Below are 16,714 nucleotides of genomic sequence, written 5' to 3' on the forward strand. Positions count from 1 at the left end.
AATGTGATAGAATAATCGTAGAGCTCTGAATAATTATCGCTCTGGAGAGTAAAGTCTCCAACTGCTATTAGTGTAATGTGGATGTCTTTTTTTTTTTTTTCTTCCAGTTCTGAGAAGAAGGTTAAAACAGCCGATCTCACAAAAGTGTCCAGGTCTACAAAACTTTTCCCAGCTCTTTACGAGGCAGGAGCTGAGATGTGTAGAGGAGGTACCGAGAACCCACGACACAATTTTCTCTGTGCCTTTGGTGCTTACGCCAGGCATTTGCTAGTAATCCTCACTCCAGGCCTACGCAGTGGTATTATTTCCACTGTGCAGGTGAAGGAGCTGAGACTCAACAAGATTAAATAACCTGCCCACAGCCGGTAGTTAAAAATCAAACTCAGGTCTGTCCGATTCCAACCACTGAACTGCCTCCCTCAATACGAATGCACTGTTCAGTTTCCTAAAAACGATGACCTTTCACCTTTGGCTATCACCAAACCCCATGAGCCACAGACACCCTCCCTCATTGCTTAGCCCACTGTGATTCTTGTAAACATCTGAAACAATTGGAGCTCTTGCTCCTCACCAAGTGACCTGACATGCTGACATTGTCATCAGCTTTGGGCCAAACCGAAGAGGGCTGGAATAGGGTCCGGATGGTTGTTTCTGGGGGATGGGCAATCTCTGTAGGTTATTAGATCATTTTTTAAGTATTGAAATGAACATTATTTGGTAAAGTTTTTAAATGCTGGACATTTTGCTTTTGTTTTTAGGGCCGCAAAATAGACCTTAAAACAGGTATTTTTCTGTTAATGCCCCGAAAGAGTTGAGTATACTAATTTGCACTCAGTAAGTTCTACGGTGATGAAAGAGCCACACCCAAATACTACATTTCCAGCATCTGCGATAGGCCTTGAAAGATGAGTCAGGAGCAGCCTAATGTGATGGTAGAGATCTGGAGATTGGGCGACCATGACTGAACACCACCTCTCCACCCAGCTGTGCCACCTTGGGGAATTCCTTTGACCTCTCTGAATCTCAACTTCCCCACCAGTAAGATAAAAATAGAACGTTGATGTTGTGTGGATTAAGTGAGAATAATGTAGGCAAAATGATTAGCCTCTTACAGAATCACTACAGGATTTTACTAGGCTTTCCACGTGCATGGCAGGGAAGGGATGTGCATGGAAAAAGGCAAGAAGGTATAAAGTGCATGTGGTCTTGAAGGAGCAGGAGTAACGGTGTGATTGGAGCTGGGGATGAGCAGTGCACAGTGTGGGGATGGAGCTGGGTGGACAGGCTTGCATCCACAGCAGAGGGGGCCAAATGTCAAGTGAAGGAATTGCAACTCTCTTCCAAATGCAAGGGAACCACTGAGAGTATCTTAGCAGAATAGGGACAGGGCCAGCCATGATTGCACAAAGGAAACTGATGGGAGTATGAAGGGTGGCCCCGAGGAGAGCACGAGGATATCCTAGTGACCTTGCTGAGGATGAGGAATAAGGCAGTATGGACAGATAGGTAAGATGTTTGAGGAAGTAGAAGCAGCAGAACTTGGTGACTCACTTACACCACAAGAATCTATCACATGAGTGCATGGACCTAAATAGAACCATTGTTCTTAATAATAAAAGCTATTGTGAGCCCATAAAACAATATAGAGAAATCAGCACCAAAAATCCCATTATGCTTTCTGGACTTTGGATCCTCTGGGAAGATGTAAATTGTAAAGCAAATCTCTGTTCTACTCACTTACTTGATTCTAGAAGGTGATTAGGTACTTCTCTTCTTTTCTTAGGCTCCTCCACTAGGCTCTTCAAAAGGAGGGGGGATACGTTAGTAAATGGTTCTTCGGCATTGCTTAGCTCTCTGCTGGGGGTTTTCACCACTGCCATTTTATCATGAAAAATCGAGTCTTCTTTTTAGAGCCAAAGGTCATTTCCTGGGAAAAAAAAAAACAGCAGCAGTATGAGAAACCACACACTTTTTTTTTTTTTTTTCTCAATCTTTGACAAATGTACCTCTGTGACGGTGTGGACCAGGCCCTCCCTGCCTCCCTGCCTCTCCTGGCCATTCCATTCCCACACAGGGATGTCCCATTAATCTTGTGTCACACATCACAACCCAATATCGTGCCATTGCTCAAAACACTTCCATGGTCCTTAATTCTCTCTCCTCAAGAGCTTTTCCCAAAATGTAGTCCTGAGATACTCTTGAGCTATTAGAAGAGGCACCTGAAGGGAAAAATAAAGGTGCTCGCGATCAAATAAAATTGGAAAAGGTTGAAGTAAATAGTTAAACAGGCCTCTTCTGAGATTTCTCCAAATCGGCTCTTAGCTGCATGTGACCATGAAACCCTTTAACATTTGGTGACACTGGCATTCTTGGGCCACCTTCCTGGGCCCGTCTCTGGGGTGATGAGGAGGGAGAGTAGCCAAGGGACCTTCTCCAGCGCCACAAAGGCATTCCTAGGAGCTCTGTCGTAGGATCTAGGGTCCTGGTTCATGTCCAACTTGCTTTTCCTTAACATTCACGTTAAGTTCCACCCTCTTCATAAAGTCCACACTGTCCCCAACACCCTTCACCATTCTTTAGCAATTACCGCCTCTACTACTCATTGGGTATTCATGATTTATTGCCTTGTACAGGGCACTTTACAAAGCCTATACATCTTGAGATCTTCTACAGCTAAGTCTCTAAATTTGGGATCCTTGTACATGCTTTGGGGGCTGCTCTGCAACGCCTGAGATTCAATGTAAAATCATATGTGGATCTTTGTGTACTTTTTTTTTTTCTGGAGAAGGCTCATAGCTTTAGATTCTCCACAGTCCACAGCATCAAGCAAAATACACTGACTACACAGAAGAAAATGTTTAATAATCATTTTCTGAAAGTTTCTCCTTTCCCCTTACCACCCCCCCCCCCCCCCGGCCCCTTCCTAGCATCTCTGAAGATTCCCCACTCCTCAGCACAGCCTACACCACGCCGCCCGCTTCGTTCCCCTCCATCCCCTTCAACACCTGCCCCAAGTTCACTTTCAGGCTCCCTCTTCTTGGCTCCCTCAAGTTCTCTGCCTGTACTTCGGGCAGGAACAATGGCTAAACCATTTTCACGAGAGCTCCTATTCCAGCTCACTCCCTCCGGGGTGAACCCTGTCTCTTTTCACACACCCCCATCCTCGGTCCCCTCGCCCCATCCTCTACCCGGCAGGCCTTCTCCCCCTAGCCAAACGCCTGCTCCCCTCAGCGCCCCTTTACTCCATCTCCGGCTAGGAGTAGGGGGTCGACGCCAGACCCACGCAGCACCCCCATCCTCACTTAACCCTTTAGGCCCGACCTCTCCTCTGACCCCAGCCCAGTCTGACTGGCGGCGGGACACCCGCCCGGGGTTCGGGCTGCCTCAAGCCTGCTCAGCGGCGGCCCAGGGGGCCACGTCTGGCCCCAGGTCCCAGGCCGCTCACACAGGAGATGGTTCCGGGGCGGGATTCGGCCCGCGCCGCCGCCAGCTTCTGCTCCGAGCGTCGCCATGACGACGCGGACGCGCTCCGGGCGCCGGGCGGGGTGGGGGGGGGGGTGTCTGCGGCCGGACGCGACCAAACTCCCCAGGGACGTGGGGCGGGGGGAGCCGGGCGGCGGCGACTCGAGGTCCGGGGGCCAAAGGTGACTTCTGGGGACTCGGAGCAGTCTGTGGGGCCTGGGGAAGAATCGAGAGCGACTTATGAGGTGCGAAGGCAATGGATTCCCGAGGGGAAGCGAGAAAGTCGGGAGATACTATAAACTGGAACCCTGCGAGAGCAGACGGCGGGAGAGGAACTGGCCCAAAGGGGCGGGGCCTCCCCAGCTCCGTGGGCGGAGCTTCCCGACACACTTTCGTTCACGGATTCACTTAATCCTTAAGTATAGTTTGTTTTACGTTTTCTGTTATGGTAAATTTCAAACATATACGAAGGTAGGCAGAATAGTATGATGAACCTTCAACACCTATCTGTAACAATGATCAAATCACGGTCAATCTTGTTTCGTCTATACCTTTCCCCTACTCCCTGTACTATTTTGAAGAAAATCCCAGGCATCATTTCATCCATAAATATTTCAGAATATATCTCCAAAAGATAAAAACTCTTTAAAAACATAACCACAATGCCAGTGCCTTAAAAAATTAAAGTAATTTAACATTTTCAAATACCCAATACTCAACTGTCCCACAAATGTCATAAATGTCATGTTTAGGGGAGCCTGGGAGGCTCAGTTGGTTAAACGACTGCCTTCGGCTCAGGTCATGATCCTGGTGTCCCGGGATCAAGTCCTGCATTGGGCTCCCCGCTCAGCAGGGATTCTGCTTCTCCCTCTGACCCTCCCCCCTCTCATGCTCTCTCTCTATCTCATTCTCTCTCAAATAAATAAATAAAATCTTTAAAAAATAAAAAATAAAATAAATAAAATAAATGTCATGTTTAGAGTTGAATGAATCAGAATTCAAATAAAACCCACACATTACAATAGACTGATATGTCCTTTAGGTGTCTTTTAATCGACAGATTCTCCCTCCATATCTTTTTGTTGTTGTTGCAATTTATTCACTGAAGAAACTGTTTCTGTTCTGATACTGATATTTAGGAGTTTTAAACCATAACTTGCTCCCCAGAATTCCTGTCCTGTCTACTCCACCCTGCTCACCCATGGACATTATTCCTTACACAGATGATTCAAGCTTTTCTCTTCCTAGGAGTTTTCATTGTATGCTTTGTTTGTTATATATGTTTCATTTTTTCATTGTATGCCTTGACACTTGCTTGATATTATTTATGGCTTCGTGTTGATAAGAAATTATAGTAGGAATCCAATAAGAATATCTGCCTTCCCCACACCCACGTCACTTGTGCTGTATGTGGATCCCCCCCACGCACACTGGGAATATTCATTTTCCCATCTTCCTATTCTCCAATCTGTCCCCGCTGCCAACAGCGCTGATTAAAAATCTCCCTTTCAAGGCTAGTCTGGAGATATCTTCTACCCTCCCCACAGCCCTCTGAGTCAAAAGGACTGTTTCCTTACTCTGAGTTCCATACACTTTGTTCTAGCATCTTTTTTGGCCCTTATCTTTTTATATGTTGCACCCATTATTACTTGTGTGTCTTAAACTGCGAAATTCTTATCAGGAGGGGACTGTGCCTTATCTTTGGATCTCCCACAGCCCTTGACACAGATCTTTGTTTATAGTGATTACCCAGTAACTGTTGGACAAGTGCGTGAAAAAAATCCATTTGCTTATATAGTAGTTTGTTTCAGTTCTTTCTGTTTTGTTGCCCCAACAAGGTTGTAGATTTTAGAACAAATGCTTTGTTTCCCACAGTCCCAGACCTTTCCACTCCAGCTTAAATCATCAAATGCTTGTTTCCGTACACTTGTTAATGGGTATTGGGTAACCCATTTTAATTTGTCTTAAAATTTTTTTCTTAGAAAAAGTGCCGAATTCCCTATTTTATATGTAAAGATAGACATACAAATAGATATATAGATATGGATATAGATATAATATGTAGGTCTCTGTACAATTCACCAAATTGCATATTATAGTGGAGTGGACACTGCTGGTTGTCCACTCCCACCTTCTAGCTTGGGATCCTCCCCAGTCCCAGTTCCCCAGATCCCCACTTCCAGCAATAGATGCTGATTAGTCTATGTCAGTCACAGAACTCCCCATCCTCTTGCCAACGACTGATTTACCGTTGAGTATGTAACCAATTCTGGCGACAGAGACATTAGGGAAAGCCTTCTGGGGAACCTCTGGAAAAGGCTTCCTCTGTCCTAAGACAGAGACACACATAAATATAGTACCTTTCTCTTTCTGGACATTGTAGTCTCCTAAAGTGAGTCCTTGGAAGTGCAGCAGCCATCAGAGGCCAGGGCAAGCCTGAGCCTGAAGGTGAAGCTGGTGAGCAGGATTAGCAGAACAAGGAGACAGGAAGAAGATTCTGGACCTGGATGACATCATCTCACCTCTGCTTGCCTGGTACCTGCATCCCATTTATCTCTTTTTTTCAACTGAAAACATACAATGATTTCTTTTTTTTTATTTAAGATTTTATTTATTTATTTGAGAGAGAGTGGGAGAGTGAGCAGGGGGAGGGGGAGGGGCAGAGAGGGGAGGAAGAGGGGAGGGGAGGGAGGGGGAGGGCAGAGGGAGAAGCAGGCTTCCCGCTGAGCAGGGAGCCCAATGCGGGGCTCGATCCCAGGACCCCGGGATCATGACCTGAGCAGAAGGCAGACGCTCAACTGAGCCACCCAGCTGCCCCTGAGATACGATGATTTCTAAACACTCACTACTCAAAGTATGAAATGTAGCACAGGAGCTTGTTAGAAATGCAGAATTTCAGGGCGCCTGGGTGGCTCAGTCATTAAGTGTCTGCCTTCAGCTCAGGTCATGATCCCAGGGTCCTGGGATCGAGCCCTGCATCGGGCTCCCTGCTAGTCAGGAAGCCTGCTTCTCCCTCTCCCACTCCCCCTACTTGTGTTCCTGCTCTCGCTGTCTCTCTCTCTGTCAAATAAATAAATAAAATCTTAAAAAGAAAAAAAAAAGAAATACAGAATTTCAGGTCACCCCAGACCTACTGAATCAGAACCTGCATATTAATAAGATCCCCCAGGAATTCACAGACACATTAAAATTTGAGAATCACTAAACTGATGCCCTACAATTATAGCTGTTTTCGATGATCAATTATTTAACCAATTCATTTATGTATTTCTCATTTATTTTGCTGAGAGTTTGCAGTGAGAAGAATACAAAGGTATCCCAACCTCTGCCAAACTAAGTGAATGAAATGGGTGTGAAAACAGGAACAGAAGCTATAAACTATAAGCATCAGCTTCAGAAGCACGAGGGGAACAGTTAAGTTCCTTGCCTAAAACTCCTCAATGTCTTCACATTGTACAGAGAAGAAAATGTAAAATCCTTAACAAAACTTGCGAGGCTCTACAGGACATTACTTACTTACGGCCTTCTCTCTCCACCTTCTCCTTACTGCACCCTCCCTGTGCTCCACCCCACCACAGCCCCTTGGCCTGGTGTGGTGGGTTAAAGCTGGCTGGAAACTCTGAGGCTCCTCTCATGGGGTCCCTGTGCCCTCCCCTTGAATGTGGGTGGGTCTGTGACTGCTTTAACTGCCCAGTCCAGTCCTGCCTGAATTTCTGACCCTAACATTCATGAGAAATAATAAAATGGTTGTTGTTTCGAGCCTGCAGCCTTTCAAATAAAACTTAGCTAATTCCTACTCAGTCTAAGGATCTCTTCTTTAGAGGGGCTTTCCCTCGCTTCCCTTTCTAAATCAGGTCCTACCCCACCACCTTCTCTCCCAGCACTGGCTGCTCTCCCTTCAATGAACTTACTGGAGAATGTGGTTCTAGACTAATAGGCTTACCTCTCGATGTCTGTCTTCCTGGAGTATCAGTTCAGTAAGGCTGACTTGTTCACCACTGTATACTCATCACCTTGTACACTGCGTGGCACATGGTAGGACTTCCAAGATATTTGTAGATAAAGTCATTAATGAGTTATACCAAGTGAGATCTAAATTTATATATACATATACTTATGTGTGTGTGTGTGTGTGTATAGAATTGGAATATGGACAATGTATTCATATGGTTCAAAATCTGAGAAGTAAAAAATCTCCCTCCTACCCCTGTCCTTAATCACCAGTTTCCTTTCCCAGAGGTAACCCATGTTACCTGATTCTTTTTTAAAGATTTATTTATTTATTTTTAGAGAGAGAGTGTGCACACACATGTGAGCAGGGGGAGGGGCAGAAGGAGAGAGAGAATCTCAAGCAGACTCCCCACTGAGCATGGAGCCCAACATGGGGCTCCATCTCACGACCCTGAGATCATGACCTGAGCCAAAACCAAAAGTTGGACTCTTAACCAACTGAGCCCCTCAGGCACCCACCAGATTTTTATTTATCTTTTAGGAATACATTATTCATACACAAGCAATTATATGTATGCTTGCATTTATAAGAAGTTTACCGCCTGTTTAAAAGCCCAAATAGGACATCTGAGCCTGCCAGGCACCCCCCTCCTCATTGTTTTTTTCTGGCTGCAGAAATTCCATAACTTCTGTAATCAGTTTGCTATTATTGAATATTTAGGTTGTTCCTGATCTTCTGCCATATAAACAATGTTGTGATGATTTATATAAGTGCACATGTCATTTCTTTTTTTTTTTTTTAAAGATTTTATTTATTTATTTGACAAAGAGAGACACAGCGAGAGAGGGAACACAAGCAGGGGGAGTGGGAGAGGGAGAAGCAGGCTTCCCGCGGAGCAGGGAGCCCAATGTGGGGCTCGATCCCAGGACCCCGGGATCATGACCTGAGCCGAAGGCAGCCGCTTAACCGACTGAGCCACCCAGGTGCCCCGCACATGTCATTTCTACAAACTTGTACATACATTCATTCATATACATGTGAGTATATCTATAGGAAAAGTCCCCAAAGTAGAAGTGCTAGGTCAGAGGGTCTGTGCATTTGTAATATTGATAACTATTGTCAGGTTGCCCTCAATGGCCTTTGTCTTAATTCTTACTCCTACTCATAATGTATCAAAGTGCTGGTTTCCTTATGACCTCCCTAACAGAATATATTATAAAACCTTTATGTTTTTGCCAATCCAGTGGGTGAAAAGTAGTATTTCAGTATGGTTTTATTTTGTATTTCTCTAATGATGAGTAAAAGTGAGTATGCTTTCATATGTTTACAAGACATTTATGTTGTCTTTTCTGTAAGTTCATGTCCCTTACTCTTTTCCATTTGGTTCTTGATTTTTTTCTTATTAAATCACTGGAACTCTTTCTATATTACAGCCTTTCTATATTACAGTCTTTCTATATTACAGTCTTTTGTTGCAAAAAGTTTCCCTAGCTTGTCATTTGACTTTGCTGTTAATGGTTTTTGTCTTGTAGGATTTTTAAGAAATTTTATGTTGTATTCATTATGTATTGCTCCATAACAAATTACCTAAAACTTAGTGGCTTAAAACTATAATCCTTAACTCTTTCATGGTTTTTATGGGAAGGGAACTCAGACAGGGCACAGCAGAGATGGCTTGTAGCTTCAAAAGCAGGGAGGTGGACTTGTCTGAAGGCATCATTTGGTGGTTGATGCTAAAGCTGCCAGCTGGAAACCTAGATGAGGCTCTAGGCCAGAATACCCACATGTGGCCTGGACTTCCTCCCAAAACGGTCACTAGATTCTGAAGACAAGGATTCCAGAAGAGAGCCAGGCACAAGCTAGCCTTATGACCTAGCCTTGAAAGTTGTGCAGGACAACTTCCAACCTCATTCTATTGGTTGAGGCCATTCACAGGTCCACTCAGGTAGGGGCGCCTGGGTGGCTCAGTTGGTTAAGCATCCAACTCTTGATCTCAGCTCAGGTCTTGATCTTAAGGTTGGAGTGGCTGCTCTTGGCCCCTACATAGACTTATAGGGGCAGACCACTCCAAGATGGGCCACTTTGGCATGAAGATTATTTTTATTTAAAAAGCAATCAATCAATACCCAGCAGATCTAGGAAAAGCTCTTTAGTTCCCCTCCACCCTACTCCCTGAAAAGAATGTAGATAGAGGAATTGGTCCAAGAAGGGAGGTATTACCATAGACAACTACATTATACTATGGACTAGGTATGGCATGCAGGGAGGGACCCAGTAAGGCCTGTTTGATCAAAGTCCCCTATGTGCCCTTGTTTTTGAGGGGTCCAGCATACATTTGTTTACCAAGCATTTACTCTTTTTCATCTTCCTGTGAATTGCTTTTCTTCCCTTTGAAGTCCCAGACCCCTAGCTCCTCCTCCTTAGTTCAGAATGACATATATAACTTATTTCACCTGTCTTAGGAATTTCTTGTCTGTGTGGATTCCCCAAATATATGATATTAGATTTGACTTTCTCCCGTTCATCTGTCTCATGTTCACTAGATTTTTTAGTCCAGCTAGAAGGACCTCGACAGGCAGAGTAAATTCTTCTTCCCCAACAGACTCCACCTCTCAATGGAGAAGCGTCAGCATCTTAAGAGAGTACCACATTCTCTTTTCTCTGGCACTGACTGTGGATGGGAGGGTACAGAACTGCTGTAGCCATCTTGCTACCAGCCTGAGCTTATGCAACTCAGGGTTGGGCCGAGCAAAGAGAACCATGCACAAACACAACCTGAACCATGCGTGAGTCCACCCTGAAGTATGCTCTGTCTCTGGACTCTCAGTCACGTGAGCCAGTACTCATCCCTATCACTACCTCAGCCAACTTAAGTTGATTTGTCTGTTATCTGGAGCCAAATGCATCTCAAGTTGTATATGCAGGCCATTTAATCCCACTGATTTTTTTTTCAACCTCATGATAATGCTGAAAGATCGGTATTATTTGCCCCATTACACAGATGAGGATATTAGCCCTGAAGGGCTAAAGTAACTGCCCGACGCCTGGGTGGCTCAGTTGTTAAGTGTCTGCCTTCAGCTCAGGTCATGATCCCAGGGGCCTGGGATCGAGCCCCGCATCGGGCTCCCTGCTCTGTGGGAAGCCTGCTTCTCCCTCTGCCACTCCCCCTGCTTGTGTTCCCTCTCTCGCTGTGTCTCTCTCTGTCAAATAAATAAATAAAATCTTTAAAAAAATAATAAATAAATAAAGTAACTGCCTGAGGTCACATGGTGAATTGATGCCTAAGTCAGGATTTGAATCCAGGTTTGTTTGTTGTCAGCATTCTTTTCTGTACACCAAGCCAAATTGCCTAATCAGGCAGAAATGTAGGGAGCCTCTGGGAGGTCGGGGTGCACCTGATCTTTCTTTGTTCCCTCTAGTGAAAGTAAGGTCTTGGGAACACTGGCAACATTGTCTTTCAGATATGGTTTTATTTGCTCTCTTTTATTTGATCTGTTTTAATGATAATATTTCATATAAATATTTAAAAGGATGCTGACAAATGGAGGAGGAAAATAAGAAAAGTAAAGGAAAAACTGCTTTCCTGAGAAAGCCAGCCCACATTTCCAGAGTGTAAACAGTGAGCCTGGACCATAAAAACCTCATTAAAATGTCAGTGTTATACCTTTGTACTTCAGCACTGAATAGGAAATCATGCTTGCCCCATTATTTATGGCTCATCAATAATACATTACCTGGGCTCCAGAAAAGCTCACATTCAAGAGAGGACAGACCTCTTTGTTTGGTTTATTGAGCAGCTGAAGGGGCAGAGCAAGTTCATTTCATTGGTGTGGTCATTTGGTGAAGGCCTTAAACCCAGACACCCAGGGACAGCAAACTCCTCACTCCTTCCCAATGCTCTCCTCAGCCCCTACCCCCAAACCAGTCCCTTCTGCTCAAATGTCACTTTCCCGGGAAGCCTTCCTTACATGTATGCCAGTGGAAATTTTTACAGGTGACAGAAGTGGATTTAAGTGACAGAAAGAGATTACAAGTGACAGAATGAATTCAGAAGTAAAAAAAGTTAAAAATTTATCTCTCTACCTATCTTCTATCAAGAGAGGCTTCAGTCACAGCTGCATCTAGGTACCAGAGGATAGTGTTAGGATCTTGTCTTTCTTGGTCTCTTGGTTCTCCACCCTGTGTGGGCTTCATTCTCAAGCAGGACTCTTCATGACGTGGGAGGGCTGCCATCTTGGTACTAGCTTGAGTATAATGTTAATGCGTGGGTTTTGGTGGTGCCACTCTTATTGGCCCAGCATCCGTTACGTGCCCATCCCTGAACCAATTACTGTGCTTAGTTGGTGGTGCTGCCTCTCCTCGCCTAGGTCTGGGTCATGTGCTCACCCCTGGGCTGCTGTTGGTGAAAGCCCCCCCCGCAAGCCACAAGGTCTGAGAGTGAGGAGGGGAAGGGAGATCCTTGTACCAGAAGGGGGGGAATGGAGGCCAGCCAGACACACCAACAGATGTCTATTAGATTGAACCTTATAAAATTATCGATATTCAAATATATTTTACCTATGAGAATGGTGACCTCATACATTAACCCACAAGGTTTGGTCTGGTCCCCTGGTACAGGCTCCCATAGAATGTATTGTGGTTTACAGTATCCACCATACATTCTGTAGTTGTTCACTTCAGCCCACCAATTGGTTTGTTAACTATGTGGTTGCGTTAAACCTCTGAAGTCTTGACCACCAGCCTCCATCATCTTGCTGGGCCTCCTGGGAGGGGGTGCAATTAAAGTACCCCAGGCTTTGTACACAGGGCTGAGATCTCCACAGGGCAATTTCCCCAGGCCTCTATCATTCTCTCATAGCCACCTGGAACAGAGTAGGTACTCAATGAATATTCATTGAATGAATGGGCTTAATTAGTTCTCTAACAAGTGTTTATTGTTCCTGGAAAAATGCAAAAAACTAATTTCATGTTGGAGAAGTAATTTAAAATAAAATCTCTGGTCAACCAGGTGAACCCTCTCCACCAAATGAAGAAAAGAATGAATCAGTTTTATTATTAAGCATTAAACCAACCTGAAATGCACATCATTGACAAGCCACGAAAGAGATGGCAAAGACAAATAGAAATCTTACCCTTTTATAGAGCCAGGCAGTTAATTGTCTTTATCCAAAGGGAAAATAAAACTTCTTGTATCTTTTTGACAAGCAGGAAATTACAACTTGGAGCCAAATGTCTGCACTAACCTCCCACAGTGACAGAGAGCTGGGGCGCCTTGATATCCACATTTCATGGAGATGGATCCACCGCCTTCAAGAAAAACTGGCAATAGGCTTATTTCCTTTTTAAAAAGATTTACATACATCTCAAAGAGACGGAGGAGATTTCTAATTACAAGTTTTCTAAAGGAAATGCTAAAAGAGAAGGAAGAGGAGAAAAGATCTCTTTCCCTTTGGGCACCAGGGATTTTTAAAATTTAGCTTTTGGGGGATTGCACTGAAGGGGAGGAAAAAGTCTTTTACCCCTACCCTCCAGGGTTCAATGGCTGAAGCTTGCAAATCAATCTGATAGAAGACAGATTAACAAGAGCAAAAGCAGTAGTAATGACCTGCAGATGCGTGGGAGTTTCACAAGGAAATGAGATTCAGGGAGGTGGTCAGATGATTGAAGTGTATATACCATTTTTGGCTAAACAAAGGAAAAAGGGGTGTGGGGGCTTCTGGGCTGGGGAGGCAAGTTATGGGAAAGGGAGGGGAGAAAATGTATGATAAATAAGGTTTGTCTTGTTATGTGGATAAGTGTCTCTCAGGTGATAGGAGTTGTCTTGGGGCATAGCTCTCTTCCTGGTACAGACTTTTTTTTAACAAATGGAATGCACTGGGCTCCACAATCAGCAGGAAGTCTGCTTGAGATTCTCTCTCTCCCTCTCCCTCTACCCCACCCTTCCACTCTCTCTCTCTCAAATTGGTAAATAAATCTTAAAAAAAGAGAGAGAGAGAGAGAGAGATGGCCCCTCTCCATCACTCATGGGGGTTATAATGAAGTTTAGAGGGTGTATAGTTTGGTATTTCCCCACAATGGCCATAATGGTATTTATGGTTTCACACACTCTTCCAGAATCTTCTCATTCTCTCATCAAGAGGTTGAGTCTATGCTGCTTCCCTTGAACCTGGGCAGGCTTCTGTGATTGTCTGGATATCAGTGAGCCCTCTTGCTCAACTATAGACCCCAACAGTTTTAACCAGAAATAGTCAAGACCCCTTAACTCAGCTCTAACTTAAAACCATTGTGCTTATTTCTTATCGCACTTTCTTGAGGCATTGACAAGACATTTTGCAATGACCGGAACATTCCAACCACCAGACCAGAAAAGCCTTCATAGCAATGGAATGCCTAGAAGATCGCACCCCGCACATCCCCTTCCCCACCATGATCTTGTGCTGAACACATATCGACCCCCACCCATGACCACCTGCTCTCCGACAGCTCTCTTGCGCACAACCCCCCCCCCAACCTCTCTCTATAAGACTCTAGATGTCCATCTTGATGTGGAGAACAAAGGCAAAAGAATTGTAGATAAAATTAAATGTCCTTATAACCGGCCACCCATTGACAAATACTTGAGACAGGCAGAGAAAGACGTTCCTCCAGGAACTCCCAACTGTCTTTAATGTTAATGCCTTGCTGGAGGAAATCAACCTTAGCTTGACAATAGCCAGGCCTCCAGGATCCTGTAAAGTCTTCTTTAACATATGAAAGTCCTTTTGGAAACTTCCTTTGTCTCCCAACTTAAAAGTATATAATCAGCTGCTCCTCACAATCCCAGAGCAGCTCTTTCTGCCCATGGGCCCTGTCCCTGAGCTTTAATAAAACCACCTTTTTTTGCACTAAAAACGTCTCAAGAATTCTTTCTTGACCGTTTTGCTCCTGGACTCAAACATCAAATCACAATCACATTTTGCGGGCCGGGAAGATCGATTGTTAAGGCTTGAGCCTGCCACCTCCCCACCGCTGCAGGCACCCAAAAGAAATTTCTCCCTTTCTCTTTTCCAAACCCTCATCTCGTGAGTTACTGGCTTCGCTTGCCACGAGTTGATCTGAGTTTGTTGAGCAACAGTGTGTGCAAACCCAGCCAGGAGCTCTCCTTTCAATTTGTACGCCTGTCTTGGGATTCCCCCCCCACCCCCCTCCACCCCCCAGCCAACCACTTGGCTGCTGAGTGTGCCAGGGCCCACCAGTTCCTTTTCTGAGTTAGTGACTGTGATAGATCGACTGGTAATACGGACAATACGAAGCAACAGAAGCAGTAATGTGTGGTTTTCAGGCTGGGTCATCAATCACAATAGAGTTTCCACCTGCTCTTTCTTGGGATGCACACCTTTGGGATCATGAGCCACTGCAACCATGTGGAGAAAGCATACAGAGACAGCGGGGGACACCTGAGGAGCCCCAGCTGCTCTGGCCCCAGCCATTTGACCGAGCGCATCTTAGGGTGACTCTGGTCCTAGCCACAGTCTGACTGCAACCCTGGGAGAGACTTTTTTTTTAGATTTATTTATTTATTTGAGAGGGGGTGGAAGAAGGCGGAGAGGGAGAGAGAGTCCTAAGAAGACTCCCCGCTGAGCACGGAGCCCCACTGGAGCTCATTCCCATGACCCTGGGGCTCAATCCCATGACCCTGAGATCATGACCTGAGCTGAAATCAAGACTCGGCTGCTTGCTGCTTTACCAACTGAGCCCCCCAGGTGCCCCTGGGAGAGACTTTGAATGAGAACTGCCTGGCTGAAAAGAGTCAACCCCCAGACCTGTGAAATGATAATAAATAATTGCTGTGGGGGCGCCTGGGTGGCTCAGTCATTAAGCGTCTGCCTTCGGCTCAGGTCATGATCCCAGGGTCCTGGGATCGAGCCCCACATCGGGCTCCCTGCTCAGCGGGAAGCCTGCTTCTCCCTCTCCCACTCCCCCTGCTTGTGTTCCCTCTCTCGCTGTGTCTCTCTCTGTCAAATAAATAAATAAAATATTTTAAAAAAATAAATAAATAAATAAATAATTGCTGTGGTTTTCCATCACTACAGCTGGGGGAGATGGGTGTGGGATGGAAACAATTCAGGGCTGGGGACCCAAAGTCCGGAGTTCTGTACCAGCAAGCCTACCTCCCAAATGTGGGATTTTGAGCTACAGCCTCATCACATCTCAATTTCTTCATCTGTTCAATGGGTATAATATTCCAAGTGGGGTTATTCTCCTTTTGCCTCCTCCCTCCCAAACCCATTTTCCTCCCTTCTCCATCCTGCAAGTAAACTGTATGGATAGTTTCCCTCTCTTGTCTGTCTGCCTTATCTCTGGCATTGGGTTGTGTTCAGCCAATGGAAGACATCACCAGGAGATCAGTGGACAGGAGAAGGGAAGTCAGGGTGTTTATCTGACCACTTGACCCCTTGCCAGGGCCATAACTTTGACAGTGGCTGCCTCCCTCTATGGTTAAGTTCCGAGGGTGACTCCAGGACAGCTCTTACCAACTTCTGGGACACTGCTTTCTCTCCTGGCCCCTTGTTAAAGAAAACATTATTCTGACACTTGTTAAAATGGTAAGGAAGACTTTATTCAAGACTGTTACTAGAGGAGTATTGCAATAGGGAAGAGAGACCCAGCTCATCTTGGAACACAATAAGGACAAGTGGGGATTTATGGCCAAGGAGGAGGGTGAGGGGCACAGTGGACAGAAGATCACTAAGAGGAGCCATCAAGGGTGGGGGATTCTTGCTAGCAGGACTTAGCAGGATTCTTGCTGAAGGCAGGCCAGGATTGAGACATCAGAGGTGGGGGATGAGGAACTTGATCAGATATCAAGGTTGGTCAGCTATCAAGAGTTGGGGGGAGGAAACAAATAATACATTATATGTTAATAAAAAAAATTTTTTTTGAGTTGGAGGGGGTAAAAAAAAGAGTTGGAGGGATTCTCACTAAGCTGAGGACAGTGGGACTCTTGCTGAGACTGGGCTGGGCAGGCCAGAGACAGAGGGGTCTAGGTCCAGGCCTAGACAAGAAGAGGGCTCTGAGGAGTTGAGCTCAAGTTTCATCAAGGAGAGAGTCTTTGCCATCCTTTTTAGGCCCACCTTTGCTAGTCCCTGGCACCTCGCTGTGCCTTGTTAGTTCCCTTAACCTTGCCCACACCCCCGCACCTCAATGGTCCTTTCATTAAACACTCTTCAGTGAAACCACCTGTGCAAAGGGTTCTCCCTGTCTTGCCCAGCCACGGCTGCTGGTCCTGTCACCCCCACAGGGCTATTTCAAGGATCAAAT

The 16,714-nt window shown here is 45.4% G+C and overlaps 1 protein-coding gene across 6 annotated transcripts in view; it reads right to left on the reverse strand.

Annotated features, from left to right (window-relative positions):
• Positions 1-3,547, reverse strand: part of CFAP221 (cilia and flagella associated protein 221) — a 90,329-nt gene extending 86,782 nt beyond the window's left edge. For 4 of the 6 annotated variants that reach the window (XR_004913231.2, XM_036079649.2, XM_036079648.2 and 1 more), the window contains exons 1-2: positions 3,446-3,547; positions 1,742-1,927 (exon numbers count right to left, since the gene is read on the reverse strand). Coding sequence is in view for 4 of the 6 variants with exons in the window: in XM_036079649.2 (XP_035935542.2) it covers positions 1,742-1,880 (139 nt within the window). In the remaining 2 variants the exon portion in view is untranslated. Of the gene's footprint in view, positions 1-1,741; positions 1,928-3,321 lie in introns of those variants that run through there. The other 2 variants (XM_036079645.2, XM_078070676.1) reach the window with 2 other exon arrangements.
• Between the last annotated feature and the right edge of the window lie 13,167 nt (positions 3,548-16,714).

This window comes from Halichoerus grypus, chromosome 4, assembly GCF_964656455.1.
Source record: "Halichoerus grypus chromosome 4, mHalGry1.hap1.1, whole genome shotgun sequence".
Classification (NCBI taxonomy): Eukaryota; Metazoa; Chordata; class Mammalia; order Carnivora; family Phocidae; genus Halichoerus; species Halichoerus grypus.